The 21,966-nt window shown below is 36.9% G+C and overlaps 2 protein-coding genes across 4 annotated transcripts in view; both read right to left on the reverse strand.

The window, feature by feature from the left end:
- Window positions 1–13,127, reverse strand: part of LOC127445893 (lysine-specific demethylase 4A-like) — a 29,565-nt gene extending 16,438 nt beyond the window's left edge. Inside the window, exons 1-9 of one of the 3 annotated variants that reach the window (XR_007898064.1) lie at window positions 12,850–12,865; window positions 6,406–6,559; window positions 6,092–6,267; window positions 5,424–5,538; window positions 5,093–5,286; window positions 4,941–4,990; window positions 4,743–4,846; window positions 2,123–2,260; window positions 1,561–1,985 (exon numbers count right to left, since the gene is read on the reverse strand). Coding sequence is in view for 1 of the 3 variants with exons in the window: in XM_051706363.1 (XP_051562323.1) it covers window positions 1,561–1,985; window positions 2,123–2,260; window positions 4,743–4,846; window positions 4,941–4,990; window positions 5,093–5,286; window positions 5,424–5,538; window positions 6,092–6,267; window positions 6,406–6,546 (1,343 nt within the window). In the remaining 2 variants the exon portion in view is untranslated. Of the gene's footprint in view, window positions 1–1,560; window positions 1,986–2,122; window positions 2,261–4,742; window positions 4,847–4,940; window positions 4,991–5,092; window positions 5,287–5,423; window positions 5,539–6,091; window positions 6,268–6,405; window positions 6,560–12,849; window positions 12,866–12,998 lie in introns of those variants that run through there. The other 2 variants (XM_051706363.1, XR_007898063.1) reach the window with 2 other exon arrangements.
- A 3,629-nt stretch (window positions 13,128–16,756) lies between these two features.
- Window positions 16,757–21,966, reverse strand: part of LOC127445891 (receptor-type tyrosine-protein phosphatase F-like) — a 346,333-nt gene continuing 341,123 nt past the window's right edge. The window contains exons 34-35 of the mRNA XM_051706359.1: window positions 21,194–21,329; window positions 16,757–21,068 (exon numbers count right to left, since the gene is read on the reverse strand). Of these exons, the coding sequence (XP_051562319.1) occupies window positions 21,000–21,068; window positions 21,194–21,329 (205 nt within the window). The 3' untranslated portion in view covers window positions 16,757–20,999. The remainder of the gene's footprint in view (window positions 21,069–21,193; window positions 21,330–21,966) is intronic.

Consider the following 21,966-nt stretch of genomic DNA (forward strand, 5'->3'; position numbering starts at 1 on the left):
ATCCCTGGCTGTTATAGAACAGCATCCGCCCACTTTTTCTGCCATCTTGGTTCCAGTAGTATTTTTTGCAGTGATTTTAGGAGCATCATTTGAACATTTTCTTTTGCAGCCCACATATATTGTGTAGCATTAATGAAACTATCATTGGCTTGGTAATTTTTGGTGCTTTCATGTAATGTTAGTATTTTGATACACTTTTATTTAGAACATGCCTTTACCTGCAGTAGACAATTGCTCACAGGCTGCACATGCACTCGCACATGACCTTCTTCATCACTGGCAAATGATTAAATGCTGTTGCAGGTTTTGTTTCAATTAATTGTAAGTAAATATCCACTTCATTCAGCATTTCTTTTTGTTCTCTGTCTTCTAAAGCATCCCGTTGCTGTTTTACTGCATGACAAAGCACTTCAAATGATTCAGCCCACACGTTAGCCAAATTAATTGAGAAGAACCAACTCAAAAGAGTAATTATTTCTTCACGCATCGGGCATCGCTCCGACCAGTCTATGACCATGTTCACAATGGCATACTACTCTCACTGTTTTTGCCAAACGCAGACTTAACAGAAACAATAAGAGTATTATGGTAGTAAGGCATTCATTTCATATGTGGTCTATATGTTCCGTGGAGGGCGTCACAATGCATATCGGAATGCACAGGGCACATTTTGTTCGACGTAGATTGGACACCCTAGGCGGTCGCCTAAGTCGCCTAACATAGTCAGGATATGTGCATGCATGCAGGTTCAGTGGCGCTTCACGTTATCACTTTTAACAAGCACTGATCATGAGACTTGCCTGTTTAACATGTTAAGCAGGGAGAATATAATCAAACTTTTCTGTGGTTTTTCTTTGAAGGTTCGGTTTTCAGACTTCTAGACGATTTAATCAAGATCATTCGGAGGGCCAGATTAAGATGATCGGCTGGCCGGATCTGGCCCATGGGCCACCAGTTGACTAGCCCTGGTGTAGTTTTTCTACCAGAAATTCTGCAAATTAACAATTTTTTTAATTTAATTTGAAATAACGTGGAGTGATAGCTTCAACAGAAGCATATACCATCGATTTACATCCTCAGAGCTCACGGTAGGTCTGTCTTTAAAGGTTTATTAGTTATCGTTAAAAACCAATTCCCCTATGGAGAAAATGAATGGGATTTTCACTCCCAGAACCAAACTGTTGCGCTCTACTGCTCAAGCAAGCATTGTTACTTGCTCTACTTAGGGTTAGACATTCAAACAAACCCCCTATCCTAAGGTATTAAACTGCAGTGTGCTAAAGACATGAATGATACCTCAAATCATGCAGCATGTTAAAGAGACGTGTGCTATAACCTTTCTTTCTCAGTGATCATACTTGCGATTTTGGCTAAATTGTCCAAACAAAACAAAATAGACTTCAATTTAAGTAGGGACCTGAGCCATATCTGAGAACTGGAATATCATAGAGCCTTGGGGGTGGGCTCTTTTGACCATTTTAACCAGTAAACAAAACACCTAGCAAACTGTCTTTTATATTTTGTACTTGCTGAAGTACACATCACAACACTTTTACACACCTGTTGTTTTGCTCTGAAGTGCTGCTGGGCTCCTCAATGCAAACAGCCTTCTCCTCGGTCTCCATCTCTCCTTTCTCTACCTTTCCACCATCTATATCTGCTTCCCCCATTCCTCCTTTCACCTTCTTTTCAGACAAACTTTCAGCTTTCTCCTCCTCTCCACATTCTGTGTTTGCCATCTGCTCCTCTCCACGCTCCGTTTCTCCTTTCTTCTCCTCAGTTTGTGTTTTGCTGTTTTCGCTTAGTTCTCCCTTATCATTTTCAGTCTTTGCGTCTGTGAGGAACTCTGCTGCCTCTGGGGTGGGCTTCGAATGGTCAATGGGTGCACTGTCCTTTCCTGCTTCCCAAAGTTTGTAACGTTCTGGCTGGAACTTACGTACAAACACATCCATGGAGATCTTCACCATGTCTTTCCGACAGGAACACTGAAATGAGAAAATAATATAAAATAACCAAACAAGATTACAAAAACATCCACTATTTCTAAAGTACCATACTTTAGTTTTAAATCATATTCAGCTTTGACTTTCTACTTTGTAGATAAAAAATACTAAAAACATACTAATGTTGCCTGTTTGCCATAATCGATCCAGCGTTGTGTGGCGAAGTTTGTGGATTCTGCACAGTTGAAGCCATGGTTAAATCCAGCATGATATCCATATGGGAAGGTCACGATGAACTGGCCTGCTTTCTGTGTCACCTGATGTGTTAAGCAGAAATGTACTTTTGAGGGGTTTTTTTCAGGGTGATTGCATTCGTATTTGAAGGTATTAATGTTATGTATACATATTACAGCTGTCAAAGTTAACGCATTAGCGCATGCAATTAATTAAAAAAGTTTAATGTGTTCATTTTTCTTAACCGCGATTAATACATTTACCATTAATAAAGCATAAACCAGCACATACACTGGTTGGAAAAGGGCAGAACCTTCGTGATGTGTCCGCCCAGAGTCATTACACTGACGCATATACCACAAAACACACACACAACAGTGTCAGTGATCAAATGATGGGGAATAGACATCTTAATGCTATTTTAACCCAGATGGGACTTGTAACAGAAATCAAGCACTTTGCTGCCTTTGTAAGGTGTAATTTAATTACCACAGAAGTACTTAACTATCACTAAAATGCAGAATGAGACATTGTTTGCAAGATCTTTTCATGTGGAGTTCAAAACGGGCCTTGACAATGGCATTGACACCGACACGAATAACGGATGCGGCTTTATGATTGCTGTAGCAAAGTGGATAGCCACAGTCCGTGGAGGATGAGAGTTTAAGAGATTTAATGCGCATTGCAATGAATATTCAGCCTAAGGGTGCATAGATCTTTCAATTATTCAACCTCCAATTAGACTTTCTGAAATGTTTAATGTTACTTGAATTGGTGATATTTTAGTGCATTTCTATCTTTATACTGTGGAAGGCTTTGTTTAGAAAATGTTAATAAAGCATTATATTGTTACTAGTGCTCTCAGTCGATTAAAAATGTTAATCACGATTAATCGCATAATTTTTTGTAGTTAATCGCAGATTTTGAAAGTGCTGAAATTTGACACTATATATACTACTACTTCTTCTGTCAAAATGCATTTATTTCCATCTTAGGAAAGAAAACAAAACAATATGTACCAATAGAATACTTTATTAACATTTTCCAAACAAAGCCTTCCACAGTATAAAGATAGAAATGCAATAAATATCACCAATTCAAGTAACATTAAACGTTTCGCTAAGTCTAAGTGGGAGTTTGACTAACTGAAAGAACTAGTCCCCACATAGTTTGCATTTTCATTGCAATGTGCATTAAATCTCTTAAACTCTCATCCTCCACGGACTGTGGCTATCCACTTTGCTACAGCAATTGTGAAGCTGCATTCATGATTCACGTCAGGGCATCAACGCCAGTGTCGAGCGCCTCTTTGAACTCACCATGAAAAGCGCTTCTAAACAAACACGTCTTATTCTGCGTTTTGATAATTAAGATTTAGTGTGCTTCTGTGGTAATTAAAATGCGCCTTAAATAAGCTGAAAAATACTTGATTTGTATCCATCTGGGCTTGTTTTGTACATCAAATAGTGCTAAGAGCTCCTTTCTCCATTATTTTATCACTGACAGGGAAGTGCTGTCAGAGATAATTTTATTTACTGATTTGACCTCCGCGGCCCTATCATAGGAGAGAGCGTAACAATCAACTAGTGTGTTATGACAGCACCGCCCACAGAATATCTATGGGACCGCCTTGTTATGCTGTTTTATGCTAAGCTTGCAGGCTCCTCTTGGTAGAAGGGTTCTGGCGCCGTGTCTGTTTGTGAAGTGTGCGTCAGACTCCGGGTGTAAAATTACAAAAGTTCCGCCCTTCACACCAGTGTTTATGCTGTTAACGGTAAATGCGTTAATGGCGATAAAGAGAAATTAATGCATTAAACTTTTTTAATTAATTGCAAGAATTAACCCTTTCATTCTGACAGCCCTAATTGCTACATATTGTTTTGTTTTCTTTCCTAAGAAGGAAACAAGCGCATTCTGACAGGAAAATAAGTATATCTATAGTCAAATGTGTGCACTTTCAAAATCTGCGATTAATTCCGATTAACTATGAAAAATCATGCGATTAATCGTGATTAAACATTTTAAATGACTGACAGGACTAGCACATATACATTTTAATACATTATGTTTGGACAGACACTGAAATGTCTTGACAGCATCTAAAATATGTACAACTTTAGAGATGTACAAATCTTTACGATATTTACTAGTCTGAATTGTAATTGCGAGAACCTTTGTGAGCATATCGCCATAGAAAATAGTAAATTATGCAGAAACTTGGTCAAAGAAAGACTTTTTTAATGGCAAATATACTCATAAAAATGAAATCCAGATGAATTAGGATCAAATTAGGTAAATGCATTAACTAAGTTATATAAATGTGATGCTATTTAACATATATAATTCATATTTAATATGAATATTTAATCTAATTTATTATAGCAAAAAAATTTGAACATTAAATTGTCCTATCCAACTGTATAAAAATGTACATTACTAAGCACCAAACTTTAGTTGATAACCTCAAAATAATTTCTTTTTCAGAAAATACAAAAAATGTTAAATATTTTCAGACCTGAGAACAAAACAAAACTGTGAGTTTTTTGCAAAATAGACACAACTAACCTTCTCAAAGGGTATACCGTACTTCCTCAGGATTGATGGTGAAATTAAAGTCATTTTGTGTCGCAAGAAGGCTTCACAACTTTGAGCGCTTCCAGGAAAGAATCCTGTGTGAATGCAGATCAGAAGTGTCATGAGTTAAAGAGCTGATGAAGAGGAGAATGAATTCATAGTCAGAAAATTTACAGAGTACTACTGTACCTTTGGCAAGACGCTCCAATCGTTTTCCATGCTCTGGAGGCACCACATACCTGTAGAAAAGTTGGTTTTAAATTCAAGTAATAATGCCTTTAAAATCTCTTCAGGAGAATAAGAGGTGTGATATGAATATTACACATGTGCTGTAACAGTACCAGGACTTGGGTTCTCCGAAGTGAAGGTAATTAATGCTGTAGAGATCCATGTCTTCTGTGTGCCACGCAAACGTGCTCTTCCACATCCCAAAATATAGAAAGGGAGTGTTTACACCTTTAATTGTGATTGCACTTTCTCTCTCCACCATGTCCAAAATAGTGTTCAGATGGCCAATATTCCACTCCGTCACATCCTATTATGAGAATAAAGTTACATGTATGATTGCAATTATTTTATAGCACTGTTTTGACACTATGAACAGAACAGAAATGGTTGTGACTAAGAGATTATAGTGAAAAACAGCCAAAGTGAGAGTAAAAGTTAACTCACTGGATCATAGAGGGTTCCACTGACGTCTGTCCCGTATAATGGTGGGTTAAACGTTAAATTCTTCCAATATTTCCTCTCAAGTTCATCAAAATCAGCATATCTGGGATTACAGAATCTGCAATGGTAGAGTGAGAGAACCATTTTTACTTTGTAAATACAGTCAACATGAGACGACACACAAAATGCATTAAATGTTTGTAAAGTGACGTATTTCTGAGTGAAACTAAATATCCAATGGGAAATAATGCAGGGAAGGACTTCACATTATTCAATGGGATTTTACTGGATCAAAAGTGGGTGTTCAATATTAATGGTTATTATAATATTTATTATAATGGATGTTAATTTCAACATAGAGTGATACATTTTTAAAATCAAAAGTTGTTTTTGTTAACGTTAGTTAATGCACTACAAACTAACATGAACAAACAATGAACAACTGAATTTTTTTTTAACTAGCATTAACAAAAAATTGATAAAAGCTGTAAAAATATATTGTTTATTGTTAGTTCATGATACCTAATGCATTAACTAATGTCAACAAATGGAACCTAATTGTAAAATAACGTGCACTGATGAATTATGCACAGTACGGCCAGGAACCTTTTTTTAAAAAAATGAACAAGAGTCAATTTTGATTTCATGTCGTATGGTTGTCTGCTCCTCACTTGTCTGTGCTGGCAGTTTTGCGAAACTCGCGGACGGTCATTGGCTTCTTCTGGATGTTGTACTGCGTGAAGAGCCCCGACTGGCCAGTCACAACCTGTTGAATCGGGGTGGAAATCACCAGGTCGTCGATGTCATCATACGTGCGCCGTGGCTTCCAGTCCTTTGGTGGCACCACCTACACCAAAAACACACACCAATGAGCGATGCATACTTCCAATGCTCATCCAAAACACAAAATAAAAACATAGCACTCTGTGCAAACTGAAAAATAATCCTGAAAAGATACTGACTAAATCTACAAAGTGTGGCTAACCTTAGCCATCCCGGCTCTGTGAGCCCCCTGTGACTCCATATATGCGATGTATCTGTTAAAGTCTTTGAACTCGTCTTTTGTGGGATGAAAGGTCATGATCCGGGTACCAGGATTTTGAGAGCTCTGAGAGACCGAAGCCATTCTGACACTTGGACTGTAAGAGAGAAACAGAGAATATTTTAGCAACAAAACAACATCCATAATATTACAACATACTGCAGTGTGACATGCCATGGAAAAATGAACCTTGTGCACTGTTCGTTTTAGACTCACACTTTATTGTAATTTTTTTTTTAATGAAAGAAATGTAATACTACTAAATTCAATAAAGTAAAAACACTAAAGTTGTGCATTTTTTAGGGGATTTTATGCTATTTAGATCTTATCTACCTTTAAATTTCTCAACTACACCATTAATTTACATACGCAAATAAGCAAATTTATGTTAATTTTACTATGATAAAAACCTACACTTCTATAAGTTGAAACATGAAGAAAATATGAGAATATGTCATGTATTAGGTGCAGACTGCGGCCATCTGGTGCAAAAAAAGAACGATTACATGACTTGAAAATCATTTTATGACAATAATAGCCAGTAGATGGCTGCAGACATCCACTAATTAATTCCTGGTTGTAACAAGATGATTGTGTGTGTGTGTTCTGCATTGTGAATGTGTTATGGACTCACCCATTCATTCCTGTGTGTGTGTGTGTATGTGTGTTTTCCATTGTGGCTGTATTATTGATTTTATCTGACAAACTTACAAAAAATTGCTCTGTGTTGTAGTCTCGCCCATTCATTCCTGTGTGTGTTTGTGTGTGTGAGCACATGTTTTCTGCATTGTGGACGTGTTATAGTCTCACCTATGTTGCTGAATTATTGATTTTATTTGTAAAAATAATAATAATAATTTCTCTGTGTTATGTCTCGCCCATTTATTCCTGTGTGTGTTTGTGTGCATCTGTGTCTGTGAGCGAATGTGTTCTGCATTGTGGATGTGTTAAAATCTCACCCCTTCATTTCTGTCTGTGTGTGTTCTGCATTGTAGATGAATTATTGATTTCATTTGACAAATAAAAAAATAAATAAAAAATTGCTCTGTGTTATAGTCTCGTCCATTCATTTCCTATGGTCGGTCAAATTTGATAGTGAACAACAAAAGTGATGCTTTTTTCGTTACGTGGCCTAAACTCATCGAATTCAGTCCACATTTTTTTGTGTGTGTGTTCAGATGGCAAATGTAGAAAAAGTAACCAAGCCTCTAGCCACTCAGGTAAAGTATAGCCTACCATTGTTATTAAAGAAACAAACTGATTTCTAGGTCACTGGAGGTAGGGCTGGGAAAAAAATCGATTCTGTTACAAATCACGATTCTTGAGCCAAATGATTTTAAAATTGTCTCCCTGATGAAAAATAAAATTTTTTATTTAACAAAAAAAATACATGTCAGGGGCCTGAGTAGCTCAGCGAGTAAAGACGCTGACTACCTCCCCTGGAGTCGCGAGTTTGAATCCAGGGTGTGCTGAGTGACTCCAGCCAGGTCTCCTAAGCAACCAAATTGGCCCGGTTGCTAGGGAGGGTAGAGTCACATGGGGTAACCTCCTCGTGGTCGCTATAATGTGGTTCTCACTCTCAGTGGGGCGTGGATGCTGCGGAGAATAGCGTGAAGCCTCCACACACGCTATGTCTCCGCGGTAATGCACTCAACAAGCCACGTGATAAGATGCACGGATTGATGGTCTCAGACACGGAGGCAACTGAGATTCGTCCTCTGCCACCCGGATTGAGGCGAGTCACTACGCCACCACGAGGACTTAGAGCGCATTGGGAATTGGGCATTCAAAATTAGGGAGAAAAGGGAGAAAAATAAAAATAAAAAATACATGTTTATCTTAATGTGACAATGATTAATAGATAAATATATGGGGCTACATTTCTGCAGAGTTCTACATTAACAGGTTTTCTCTCTGAGAAGTTTTGTCTCTTTAATGCACCGCTGCTACAGCCATTAAAGCGTCGTTTGTTCACTATCGGACCTCAGATCCTCTACTGTGATCAATGTCCCTGTTATAATGCATAATCCAGACATTTATTTGAGAGGTGTTGTGGAGAGTATTTGTCAGAAGTCACCCTGCAGATTCAATCTGACCCTGCTTTAATAAATAGTTTAGCTGTTGGATGCCGTAAACTAGGCTATGTGTCACACCCCTGCATTAATTTAACAGCCAGGTTATATATGCTCAGTGGTGCACATTTACCCGCCACTGTTGACAAGAAATGCCACTAGACACAAAGACGTGGTTTTTTTTATTTTTTTTTTTATTTTCCCCTTTTTCCCCCAATTTGGAATGCCCAATTCTCTATGCACTTTTAAGTCCTCGCGGTCGCGTAGTGATTTGCCTCAGTCCAGGTGGCGGAGGATGAATCCCACGTCTGAGACCACCAACCCACACATCTTATCACGTGGCTTGTTGAGCGCATTGCCACGGAGACATAGTGCATGTGGAGGGTTCACGCCATCCACCGCGGCATCCACGCTCAACTCACCATGCACCCCACCGAGAACAAACCACATTATAGTGACTCTACCCTCCCTAGCAACCGGGCCAATTTGGTTGCTTAGGAGACCTGGCTGGAGTCACTCAGCACACCCTGGGATTCGAACTATAGCAAACTCCAGGGGTGGTAGCCACCGTCTTTACCACTGAGCTACCCAGGCCCCCACCAAGACGTGTTCTTGAGGAAACACACCTGATTATATTTTGAAGAACAGATGAAAGGAATGCTGGGGATGAGTGTGTCTGATTTGCTTATTTGTTCAGAAGTTAATTTGCGCTTTTCACGCACGCTGCGTGACCATGTCTTGCGGAACACGCGCAAATGGTGAGTTCTCACTTTTTTTTCTCTGTCAGTCATCTGGGAGCAGTTTGTAAGAATAGAGTTGTCTATGAGAACGCTGTATAGGATCTCAGACTATCTCAGGATGCATATGCAAATAACATGCAACGACACTGGGACTACAGGTGAATTGTCATGTGTGTCATGTACAGCCCCCGAAATGGTTCTTGAACAAGTTTACTATTTAGCCTCCAGTTGTATGTTGCAAAATTATCATTATGATAATAGTAATAATAGCCGATGGTAATATATGTTATATTTGATATTCTAAAATATCCAAATTAGTTTGATAAGTTAAAATGATATATTGTATATATTTATTTGTTGAATACAAATGGACCTAATGCAGTCTTATACATGGGATCCTTTGCACTAACTAGTCGCCTAGCTCAGACAACGCACTGACTGTTCAGTCAATAGTTTTAAATTGGCAGTTTTGGACATTCCTACCTTTTACCTGCAAATTATATATTACAGGGTGAAACAATTGTCATTTCAGACACAACTGTTCTTCGATAGACATTTCTTTCTGAGAAAAAGGAGTTTTATATCAAAACATAAAAGCCCAGTACTTACAGAATTGTAATATTGCGATACATATTGAATCGGCTAGGAAATATCGTTGTAATATTGAATCGGGAAGTCTATGGCAATTCCCAGCCCTAGGTGGAGGGGGAAATAATGGGGGTTAAAGCTGATTCTTTATACAGGTGTGTATATATTTATATATATATATACATGACTCCTTCAATACTGTTTAAAACGCATCCCAGGGTGATACCTCAAGAAGTTGGTTGAGAAAATGTCAAGAGTACATGTCTGCAAATTCTAGGCAAAGGGTGACTACTTTGAAGATGCTAAAATATAACACAGTTTTGATTTATTTTGGATTTTGTTTAGTCACAACATAATTCCCATAGTTCCATTTATGTTATTCCTTAGTTTTGATGACTTTACTATTATTCTAAAACGTGAGAAAAAAAATTATAATAAAGAATGAGTAAGTGTTTCAAAACTTTTCACTGGTAGTGTGTGTGTATATATATATATATATATAAACACACTTTTTATAACTAAATACAAGAAATAATTGGGAAAAACCACAATAAAAATAAGTGATATAAACCTCTAATAAATAATGTTCATATTAATTTGCATTGTTGACAGCATGCTCACAGATTTTACTGAGCAGAATAAAGTCAGATTACATGAAAAATACAGTTCATTGACTTTACATAGAAATAAGCACATAGGATATGAAATCATCTAATTAATAATTAATTAATAATAATAATAATTTATAATAATTATAATAATTATTATCTCACTGGATTATTCAAAGTAACAGCATACAAAAAACTACATGCAACTTTGATAGTTTTCAAAAATAGTAACTACACTGTTTTATTCACACTAATAGAATATAATAAAGGCATATGTAACCAATTTAAAGACTTTACAGAAAGATATAAACTTAAGACAAATTACTGCAGTGTGTAATTATTGTTAATAATATGAATTTGTCAAAGCACCTGTAAACTCAAACCCTACACTAGCATGCTAGCAGACATTAGCCTGATAAACACACAATATCTGCTCATAAGAAGTGTTTAATCAGACAGAATTACACTCACATCTCTTATAATCAGTGTTGGGTGTAATGCATTACAAAGTAACAAAGCATTACTGTAATTAAATGACTTTTTCCTTGAAAATTTGAAGTAAGGGATTACTCTTCATTGTTTAGTAATTTAATTACAGTTACTTATGATGTACTTGCGTTACAAACTGTACAGACTTTCAACAATTCTATATAAAACAATATTGAATTGAAAATTGAAATTTAACGACTAATGATAACATTTGTTTTCTACTTCATCACCGCCCCTTTAAATGCACTGGCAATATCCCCACACGCTTAAGCTCGCGCCAGTATGTTGAGAACTCACTCAAGTGAAAAGAGGTCGGAAGATATGAGTGGCTGTTTTACTAAATGGAGATATCGCCATAACTACGAGTTTATGACAAATGCAGATAAGAAGACAAATGAAGATCCGAAGCACTTAACACGGCAACATAGATATACACTTTTGAGAGATTGCAGGGGCTGTTCACACCGAACGCGTTTTTGCACACGTCTGCACTGTGTTCCAAGTGTTTTCTGATGTAATCACACGCTAGACAGACGTCTTTAACTGCTGCAGCACATCTTGCTTTTTCTTTCGAGTATCGTGCAGGACTGACAGATTTTAGACAGTGTGTCAAGTTTAAAATGTGCTTCAATATTTAAAAATGCACCTCAAGACACCTGCGTTCTGCTTCATTTGTTGCGCTGCGTCTAGCTTGTTTTTAGCACAGGTTTAATTAAGATTTGATGTTCTGAAGAAGTTCAGGTGTCAAAGAGGACTTCATGTGACTGTTGCACCATTACACATAATTCCAGATGGTAAAGTTTCAGTCCAAGTTTCAGCGCGTGATAAACGGTAAGCTAATATTTTTTCCCTTCTGCTGGTTTGCTGAGGGGGCGCTGTAAAACTTTTTTCTATATGGTTACTAATGTTGCCTACGATGCTTACATGAAATACAGACTTTTGCAACAAATGTACTTGCTTGGAGAAGAAATTATAAAGAGAGTGAGAGATTTAGAGTTATTTTTTTATTTTTTTATTAACCATTTAGGAACAATTTAAGAACAGTTCAAGAATAATTTATTTGATGTTATAGGATTTATTTGAAAGAATTAAAATTATCACCCCTGGAGTCGCGAGTTTGAATCCAGGGCGTGCTGAGTGACACCAACCAGGTCTCCTAAGCAACCAAATTGGCCCGGTTGCTATGGAGGGTAGAGTCACATGGGGTAACCTCCTCGTGGTCGCTATAATGTGGTTCTCGCTCTCGGTGGGGCGTGTGGTGAGTTGTGCGTGGATGCCGCGGAGAATAGCGTGAGCCTCCACATGCGCTACGTCTCCGCTGTAACACGCTCAACAAGTCACGTGATGAGATGCGCGGATTGACGTCTCAGACGTAGAGGCAACTGAGATTCGTCCTCCGCCACCTGGATTGATGTGAGGACTTAAAGCGCATTGGGAATTGGGCATTCCAAATTGGGGAGAAAAAGGGAAGAAAATCAAAAAAAAAAAAAGAATTAAAATAATAATTTGATGTCTATCCTTTTATTGTCCATCTGGTCAAAGTTGATACTGGTTTTAGAAAAGTAATTAGTAATGAGTAATTGAATTACTTTTCAAACAGAGTAATTAGTACAGTAATCTAATTACAATGTAGAAGATGTAATTAGTAATTAGTCATTAATTACTTTTTTTGGAGTAACTTACCCAACACTGATTATAATCAGGTTCTCTATTAATGTTCTGACCCAAAACTCTCTCAAACTCACACAAAAACAACACAACGAGTATACACACGGCTAAAGCTGCTGCAATAACACAAACACACACCTCCAGCTCAACACACACACACATGGTAATACTCATTAGCACATGATATTAACAGCTCGTATGAGTGTATAACTGTGTTATTACATGAAGTATTGATCTGCTCCAAACTTTGATGAGCCTTGATGGCTAACTCCTGTAAACACCGAGATTCACGCACAGAAACACACATTAAATCACTCCACACGCATTGAAACCCGATAGTTTCTATGAAGAGAGGAGACGAGTTTACTCACGGGTGTTGAGGGCTCGGCTGTGGGCTGTTGAGTGCACAAACACAGAGAAACAGCGCAGAAAAACACGATTATACTGCAGACATGTCTTCCATTAGAGTGCAGCGCGACTGCGCATGCGCACAAACACTATTTACAAAGATGGAAGAAGGCGTTCCCCACTTATCAACTCACTCCATATGACTCCTGTGGGGCCATAAAGATATAGAATATACATAATTAACATTATTTAAATAACTTACTTGTATACATCCATATGGGGCCATATAGCTATAAAATAAAGAGATAATTTGTAAAACTCACTCTTTATTTATATTTCAGAATCATATTGGTCATGTAGTTTAGTTAATTTGTAAAAATACACTATGGGACCCCAGCCCCTTTCCATCAATCTAATTTAAAGTTATATACTGTAGATGTAGAATATGTAGATTATATACAATAGAATAGTTCATATGGATTATTTGGATAACTTTATACATCCATATGGCACAATATAAATGATACAGATACTAAAGACTCATTAATAAAAATAACATTCTCCATACACATCTATTGTGACACACACACTCACTCTCTCTCTTTCTCTCTCTCTCTCTCTCTCTCTCACACACACACACACACGCACACACATGTTGGTGCAGCTATCATTATGAGGACTCTCCATAGACATAATGATTTTTATACTGTATGAACTATAGATTGTATCCCCTAACCCAGGTGCAAGTACATAAAGTCTACAGAATATATACAGCATATATATACTGTATATAGGCCTAGTTACAAATATATAAAGTCTATAGAATATGTATGTTTATATATATATATATATATATATATATATATATGTGTGTGTGTGTGTTTGTGTGTGTGCAAATATATAGTCCCTAGAATATATATATGTATATAAATATATAGGTGCAAATATATAGTCTACAGTATATACAATATATATATATATATAGAACTTGATTGATGACGCAACGGTAAACTGCCTGCAGGAGGTGAAGCCACCAGAAGTGTTCGAGCGACCATCTTAGTATGTGTGTGTGTGTACTGTATATATACCTACATGGCTATAGAGATGTGTAAGGTGAGATATAGAAATACTATTTATTATCTATAATCTATATATGTACTTACATAAAGATGTATTGAGTGGTTGTTAAATATAGTCCTAATCTATATCTTTTATACAATCTATCACATCTAAATATTTGCAATCTATATGACTCAATATGATAGAGATGTAAAGACTAAGGCATACAAATAATCTACAATATAATCTTTATATACTCATACATATGGCTCTGTATGACTTTTGATATAACAAGATATCCCAAAAACGAGCTTTATATGACATGTATAGAGTTATACAAAATCTATATAAACATCCAATTGCTCATATGGGGGGGGGGTGGTGGAGAGTGTGCTATATAAGTAATCTCATTGTCTATATAATCATATGGCTATATGGAGTCAGTTATACTAATTATCTTTGACGCATATATATATATAAATATACAGTGGTGTGAAAAAGTGTTTGCCCCCTTCCTGATTTCTTATTTTTTTGCATGTTTGTCACACTTAAATGTTTCAGATCATCAAACAAGTTTAAATATTAGTCAAAGATAACACAAGTAAACACAAAATGCAGTTTTTAAATGAAGGTTGTTATTATTAAGGGAAAACAAAATCCAAACCTACATGGCCCTGCGTGAAAAAGTGATTGCCCCCTAAGCCTAATAACTGGTTGGGCCACCCTTAGCAGCAACAACTGCAATCAAGCGTTTGCGATAACTTGCAATGAGTCTTTTACAGCGCTGTGGAGGAATTTTGGCCCACTCAACTTTGCAGAATTGTTGTAATTCGGCCACATTGGAGGGTTTTCGAGCATGAACTGCCTTTTTAAGGTCATGCCACAGCATCTCAATAGGATTCAGGTCAGGACTTTGACTAGGCCACTCCAAAGTCTTCATTTTGTTTTTCTTCAGCCATTCAGAGGTGGACTTGCTGGTGTGTTTTGGATCATTGTCCTGCTGCAGAACCCAAGTTCGCTTCAGTTTGAGGTCACGAACAGATGGCCGGACATTCTCCTTCAGGATTTTTGGTAGACAGCAGAATTCATGGTTCCATTTATCACAGCAAGTCTTCCAGGTCCTGAAGCAGCAAAACAGCCCCAGACCATCACACTACCACCACCATATTTTACTGTTGGTATGATGTTCTTTTTCTGAAATGCGGTGTTACTTTTACGCCAGATGTAATGGGACACACACCTTCCAAAAAGTTCAACTTTTGTCTCGTCAGTCCACAGAGTATTTTCCCAAAAGTCTTGGGGATCATCAAGATGTTTTCTGGCAAAAATGAGACAAGCCTTAATGTTCTTTTTGCTCAGCAGTGGTTTTCGTCTTGGAACTCTGCCATGCAGGCCATTTTTGCCCAGTCTCTTTCTTATGGTGGAGTCATGAACACTGACCTTAACTGAGGCAAGTGAGGCCTGCAGTTCTTTGGATGTTGTTGTGGGGTCTTTTGTGACCTCTTGGATGAGTCGTCGCTGTGCTCTTGGGGTAATTTTGGTCAGCCGGCCACTCCTGGGAAGGTTCACCACTGTTCCATGTTTTCGCCATTTGTGGATAATGGCTCTCACTGTGGTTCTCTGGAGTCCCAAAGCTTTAGAAATGGCTTTATAACCTTTTCCAGACTGATAGATCTCAGTTACTTTCTTTCTCATTTGTTCCTGAATTTCTTTGGATCTCGGCATGATGTCTAGCTTTTGAAGATCTTTTGGTCTACTTCACTTTGTCAGGCAGGTCCTATTTAAGTGATTTCTTGATTGAGAACAGGTGTGGCAGTAATCAGGCCTGGGTGTGGCTAGAGAAATTGAACTCAGGTGTGATAAACCACAGTTAAGTTATGTTTTAACAGGTGGGGCAAACACTTTTTCACACAGGGCCATGTAGGTTTGGATTTTGTTTCCCCTTAATAATAACAACCTTCATTTAAAAACTGCATTTTGTGTTTACTTGTGTTATCTTTGACTAATATTTAAACTTGTTTGATGATCTGAAACATTTAAGTGTGACAAACATGCAAAAAAATAAGAAATCAGGAAGGGGGCAAACACTTTTTCACACCACTGTATATATATTTGTGTATCTCATCCATGCTTGAATAAACATATCTAAAGTTTCTGAATTCTGTTTCTAAACTAAAATTCAGTAGACTCTGAAAATTAATCTTTGGACATATTCTCAAAGTATTTTTTTACAAAATGATGTCAGTCGCTGGTGGATTTCAAACCACCAAATAAAAATGTGTAAATCAATTATTTGTGGACCTCCAGCAGTGACAGTGATTATTGTGTACAAACTGTTGACTGTGCCTAATTATGTGTTAATTACCAAGTTCAATCCGAACCAGCAACTCTGACCTCAGAGCAAAGGGATAACTTGTGCTTAATTAGTGAAATAATTAGGTTGCAGTATAATTAGTAAACTTTTCTGTCCATATGTTGAATTGATTGAAGCAGGACTTATTTTTCCAGGTGTTCCAAGAAGAATGAATATGTAAAACCAGCAGAATTCAGTCCAAACAATGAATGCCTTCAGATTACACTGCAGTGGCCGGTGTGTTGGCTCGCTTGGCTGGGTAACTCTAAGGTTCTGGAAAAGGCACAGACACTCCGGAGAGGAACAAGCCATCTGTTCACCAGGAAACGTGTCTAGGGATGGAGGATTCAGCGATACAAAGCCCCACAATAACAATGTACAAACCCCAATTAAGCATTTTATTAACACATATTTCTCTCCTTTTTTATTAACAAATAGAAAACAGACACAACAGATTTGTTGCCTGTACAACAGATTTACTGTGGTTTTGTATCTTTGTGAACACAAAGTGAAATGATTTCTTACCATGTGCTCATATTTCATCTTTGTGCTCAGGCCATAGGAGAAAAGAAACGCTCAAGTATGCACACATTTTCAGTCCAATGATGCAGTTGTGACGTTAAGGAGATTTGTCTTCAAGAGCCACAGTGAAAAATGATCGGATGTCCGTTAATACCACATATGGAGTGTTCAGGATTGTTTTCAGTCTCAGCTGGTGAGTTGAGTCATTTCATTTCACTATCAGCCAAAGCACTTCAGCTGCTAGTCTGAACTGCGATTTCTGAGGTTCATTGGACGTGCGTGACGGCTGTACATGTGCGTGCAAGTTTGTCAGGTCAAGGCCTGGCCGTTAGTATGAGTTGACCTTTAACCTCGGCTGACCCCGCTTGAAACAAAGACTTTGCTGTGGCAGCAAGTGTTGAGAGTTCCCAGATAATGACAGTTTACTGCTATTTCGAGCAGACTGTGTTCTCTCATTTCATTCGTTTATTCAGTTTTCTTTAACGACAACAGATTCATTCAGGTCACTAAATCTGGTGTAAGCATTTCATCCTTTGTATTTGATTATATTGTTTTTCTAAACTATCAGGAGGTGAAAAGTTTGTTTTTTTAATATATAAAAGTTTCCCCCTTTACCATCAAAATAAAAGATCATTAAAATATCATAATAATGATAAAAAGTAAGAAATCATCAGCAGCTCTTAATACACCTCTTTTAGTATTAATAACTTGGGTCATGTGAAAATACATGTCCACATGTGCTAAAAATAATTGAACATAAAGGAAAATTTCAAAAAAGAATAATAATAATAATAATAATATAAGAAAAAAATAAACATTAAAACAAACCCCTTAGATACACAATGATCAGCATAAATGATACAAATATTGTACTTTCTGACAGATATACCAACAGAAATGGCAACAATAATATTACAAATAATAATAATAAAACAGCAAAAAGTTATTTTCTTAATCAGAATTTTTTCTAGTTTTCTAGTAGAAAATATCTAAACATCCTTAAAACAAGCCAAATTTACTTGAGAATCAAATGTACTTATTTATCTAATACATCTTAAATCGATGTGGCCTTCTCAGTCAAAAATATCGTAATTAAGAGTTCCAAGCACCTGAGCGAACAAGCAAAGACAGTTGCAAACTTGGAATTCTAGATGATCCCGATTTGCCAAGATGTTGGAAGTATGTCATCATGAAAGATGATGGAAAGCAATTATTTAGCAAAATTATTTTAATTTCAGTGCTATATTTGTTTTTATAATATTGATTTGTTATATATGACAGATCTAATGGTCAACTAATGTAAACTTAAAGACTTCGAGGTTTGTTTTGTTCAAATTAATTAATAATATGTTAAATACCACCAGTGTTGGGTGTAATCCAATTATAAAGTGATTAGTTACTGTAATCTAATGACTTTTTTTTGTCAAAAAGTAGTGTAATACATTACATTTTAAATTCTTGTAATCAGATTACAGTTACTGTTTTCAATTATTTAATTATGTTTAAGTACTTTATAGGTTTATGCTATTATTTATGTAGAATACATGACTTATGGCCCCGTAACGAGTCATTGTGCAGGAGAAATGTGATGTGCCGAGTGTATGACTTGAAAGAACAATAAACAAGAAATATAGACATTATTTTGAATTGTTGAACGGAAAAGTGTTTTAGACAGTAACTTAAAAGTAAATTAATTAGTAATGTGATTACTTTGTCAATGAAGTAATTAGTAAAGTAATCTGAGTACAATTTTAAAGCAATAATTAGTAATTGTTTTTAGGATTTAGGATTACTATTTTTAAGTAACTTACCCAACACTGGATACCATACAGTAATAAATCATATAGGTCATGTAAAAGTACTGCAGGTGTATTCACTTACACTTATCCACTCTTTCATTGTGTATTTATTTTAGTTTGACTTCTTCCCACATGAATGCGTGACATGTCGTAATAACGCAAAACATTTGGACTTAATTTCGCATGTGCACTTGAAGGTAAAATGTGTCTATTTTTCTTACAACCCCAATTCTGAAAAAGTTGGGACAATTTGAAAAATGCTAATAAAAAAACAAAAAGGAGTGATTTATAAATTATTCAACCTTAACTATATTAAAAGCACTACAACTAACATTACATGGTGTTTTACCTTGTGAATTTCATTTTTTTTTTTTTTTTATGTACAGTAATTTCAAATCAGATGATTGCAACACACTCAAGTTGGGACAGTCGAGTGTTTACCACTGTGAAAAATCACCATTTCTTCTAATAACACTTATTAAACATTTGGGCACTGAAGACACAAGTTTGTTAAGTTTAGAAAGTGGAATTTTCCCCCATTCATCCATTATGCAGGTCTTCAGCTGCACAATTGTACGGGGTCTTCATTGCTGTATTGTGCGCTTCATAATGCACCACACATTCACAATTGGAGATGCTCAGGCCTGCAGGCAGGACAATCTAGCACTGCACTCTCTGCTCACACAGCCATGCACTTGTAATCCGGGCAGTATGTGGTTTGAAGTTGTCCTGCTGGAAAATTCTGGGACACCCCGGAAAAGACGGTGCTGGATGGCAGTATATGTTGCTCCAAAATGTGTACATATCTGTCTTCATTAATGGTGCCCTCACAGATGTGCGAGTTGCCCATGTCATGGGCACTGACACACCCCTGGTCCATACAGACACTGGCTTTTGGACCTGAGGCTGATAACAGCTTGGATGGTCCTTTTCCTCTTTGGCCCGGATAACACGATGGCTGTGTTTATTAAAAACTATTTGAAATGTGGACTCATCGGACCAAAAAACACAGTTCCACTGTTCTACTTTCCATCTAAGATGAGACCGAGCCCAGAGAAGTCGGCAGTGCTTCTGGACAGTGTTGATGTACGGCTTCTGCTTTACATAGTAAAGTCTTAACTTGCATCTGTGGATGCAGCGGCGAATGGTGTTGACTAACAAAGGTTTACTAAAGTTATCTCAAGCCCATGTTCATGATATCCATTACAGATGAATGACGTTTTTTAAGACAGTGATGTCTGAGGGATCAGAGATCATGCGCATTCATTAGTGGTTTTCATCTTGCCCTTTACGCACCGAGATTTGACCAGATTCCTTGAATCTTTAAACAATATTGTGCACTGTATAGGGTGAAATGCCCAAAATCCCTCCAATTTGTCTTTGGGGGAACATTGTTCTCAAAATAAATTGGATTATTTGCTGAAGCATCTTTTGGCAAATTGACAAGTTTTGAACGATTCTTGCTCTTGAAGGACTAGGCTGTTTTTGGAGGCTCCTTAAATACTATGACACGATTACGTCACCTGTTTAACATCTCCTGTTTCACATCGCCTTCTTATTTCAACTCGTCAAATTGTTATTAGTCTTAAATTGCCCCGTCTCAACTTTTTTGGAGCGTGTTGCAATCATCTGATTTGAAATTACTGTACATTAAATAAAAAACAATGAAATTCACAGGTTGTAGTGCTTTCAATATAGCAAATGCTGAATATAATTTACAAATCACTCCTTTTTGTTTTTATTCTCATTTTTCTTTACTGTCCCAACCTTTTCGGAATTGGGGTTGTACCTCAATACCTCATAAACCATTATATTTAGTTTGATTTATGCATAAAAAATTAAATAAAATAAAAAAAGGATTTGCAATGTGGTAAGAAAAATAAACATTAATTTGCAATTCCGCTGCTCAAGAAATGTATATTGTTTTAAGGATCTTTAGATATTTGTACAAGTAAAAAAAAAGGCAAAATTACTGATTATGAAAATCGTAGACAACATTCATGAACATGAAGAGCATGATGATATGGTAATAATAAAAAAGCGGTAAGGTAATACACTCAGCAGGGTACAAAGACAGGAGCTGTGCATATATAGGGACCAGAATGAAACGTTTGCGGCTGTTTTAAGAGAGAAGAACACGAATGGAGTGAATTATCTCCCTGTCCATCTCTCTCCGTCTGTCTGTCTCTCTTTCTCCCTCCAGCAGTATTGACTGAACAGGTAGGATGTTTATGGCTCAGAGAAAAGTAGCGGCTCTGTGGAGGTGGCGTTCTGAGGCATTCTGGGAGTGGTTACGTTGCATAGTGATCAAAGCTGCCCAGGTACTCTAGAGCTGCCCGGTAACACAGCTGGTACTGGTCCTGTAAATACACACACAGAACACACCCTGTTACACTCAGCAGCATGAGGGTGAGTAAATGATGACAGAATTTTCATTGTTGGGTGAACACAAAGGATGTGAAAATATCAAGCTTGTGTGAGTTACCTCTGTCTGTACCATGGCAGGTCTCTGTGTGCGCAGCGTTTTTATGGTCTGGAACATGTCCACCACTCCTTCATATCTCATCCGCTCCAGCACAATACTCAGAGTGATAAACACTCCTGTTCTGCCCACACCAGCACTGTGTGTGAGAAAAAAAAAGAGCTATTCAGCACAAACATACAGGCAAACGGTGTAAAAATCTAGTTGCAAATAAAGACATGTTTTCTTCACTAAATGAACAAAATTAATTAATTTAATTTAATAATTTTCATTTATCTGCACTTATATAATATTTTGAAACTAAGAAGATCACTCCAAAGGGGTTTATTTTGTGTTAATAGCCAGTTAACTGTAATGATGGCTACTTACCACTCATGTAAAAAAATGGATGTGACATAAGTTTGATTCGAGTTGAACTTATTTTATTATGTGAGAAGAAAGAGATCACAGACATGAAACTTGCACACTATGGGAGATTAGTTGCCAGGGACTGCAGACAACTACACAGGTTATTGGTCATTATAATTTATGCAGAAATATTTGACCAATCAGAACCAAGTGTTCCAGAAAACCATGTAATAAACAACAATATTTTTACTAAAACATAGCAGGTAAAATGCAACACAGGGACATTCATGAAAATTTTTGAGTGATGAAGCAAATTAATCGTTTATGTATATATATTGTGTTTGTGAATTTTTTTCCCCACCTTGCAGTTTAGGGCTTCCGTAGGAATTGAAACGGACAGTTTCCTTACGACTCAGTAAACTTGACAT

The sequence above is a fragment of the Myxocyprinus asiaticus genome, chromosome 9 (genome assembly GCF_019703515.2).
Source record: "Myxocyprinus asiaticus isolate MX2 ecotype Aquarium Trade chromosome 9, UBuf_Myxa_2, whole genome shotgun sequence".
NCBI lineage: Eukaryota > Metazoa > Chordata > Actinopteri > Cypriniformes > Catostomidae > Myxocyprinus > Myxocyprinus asiaticus.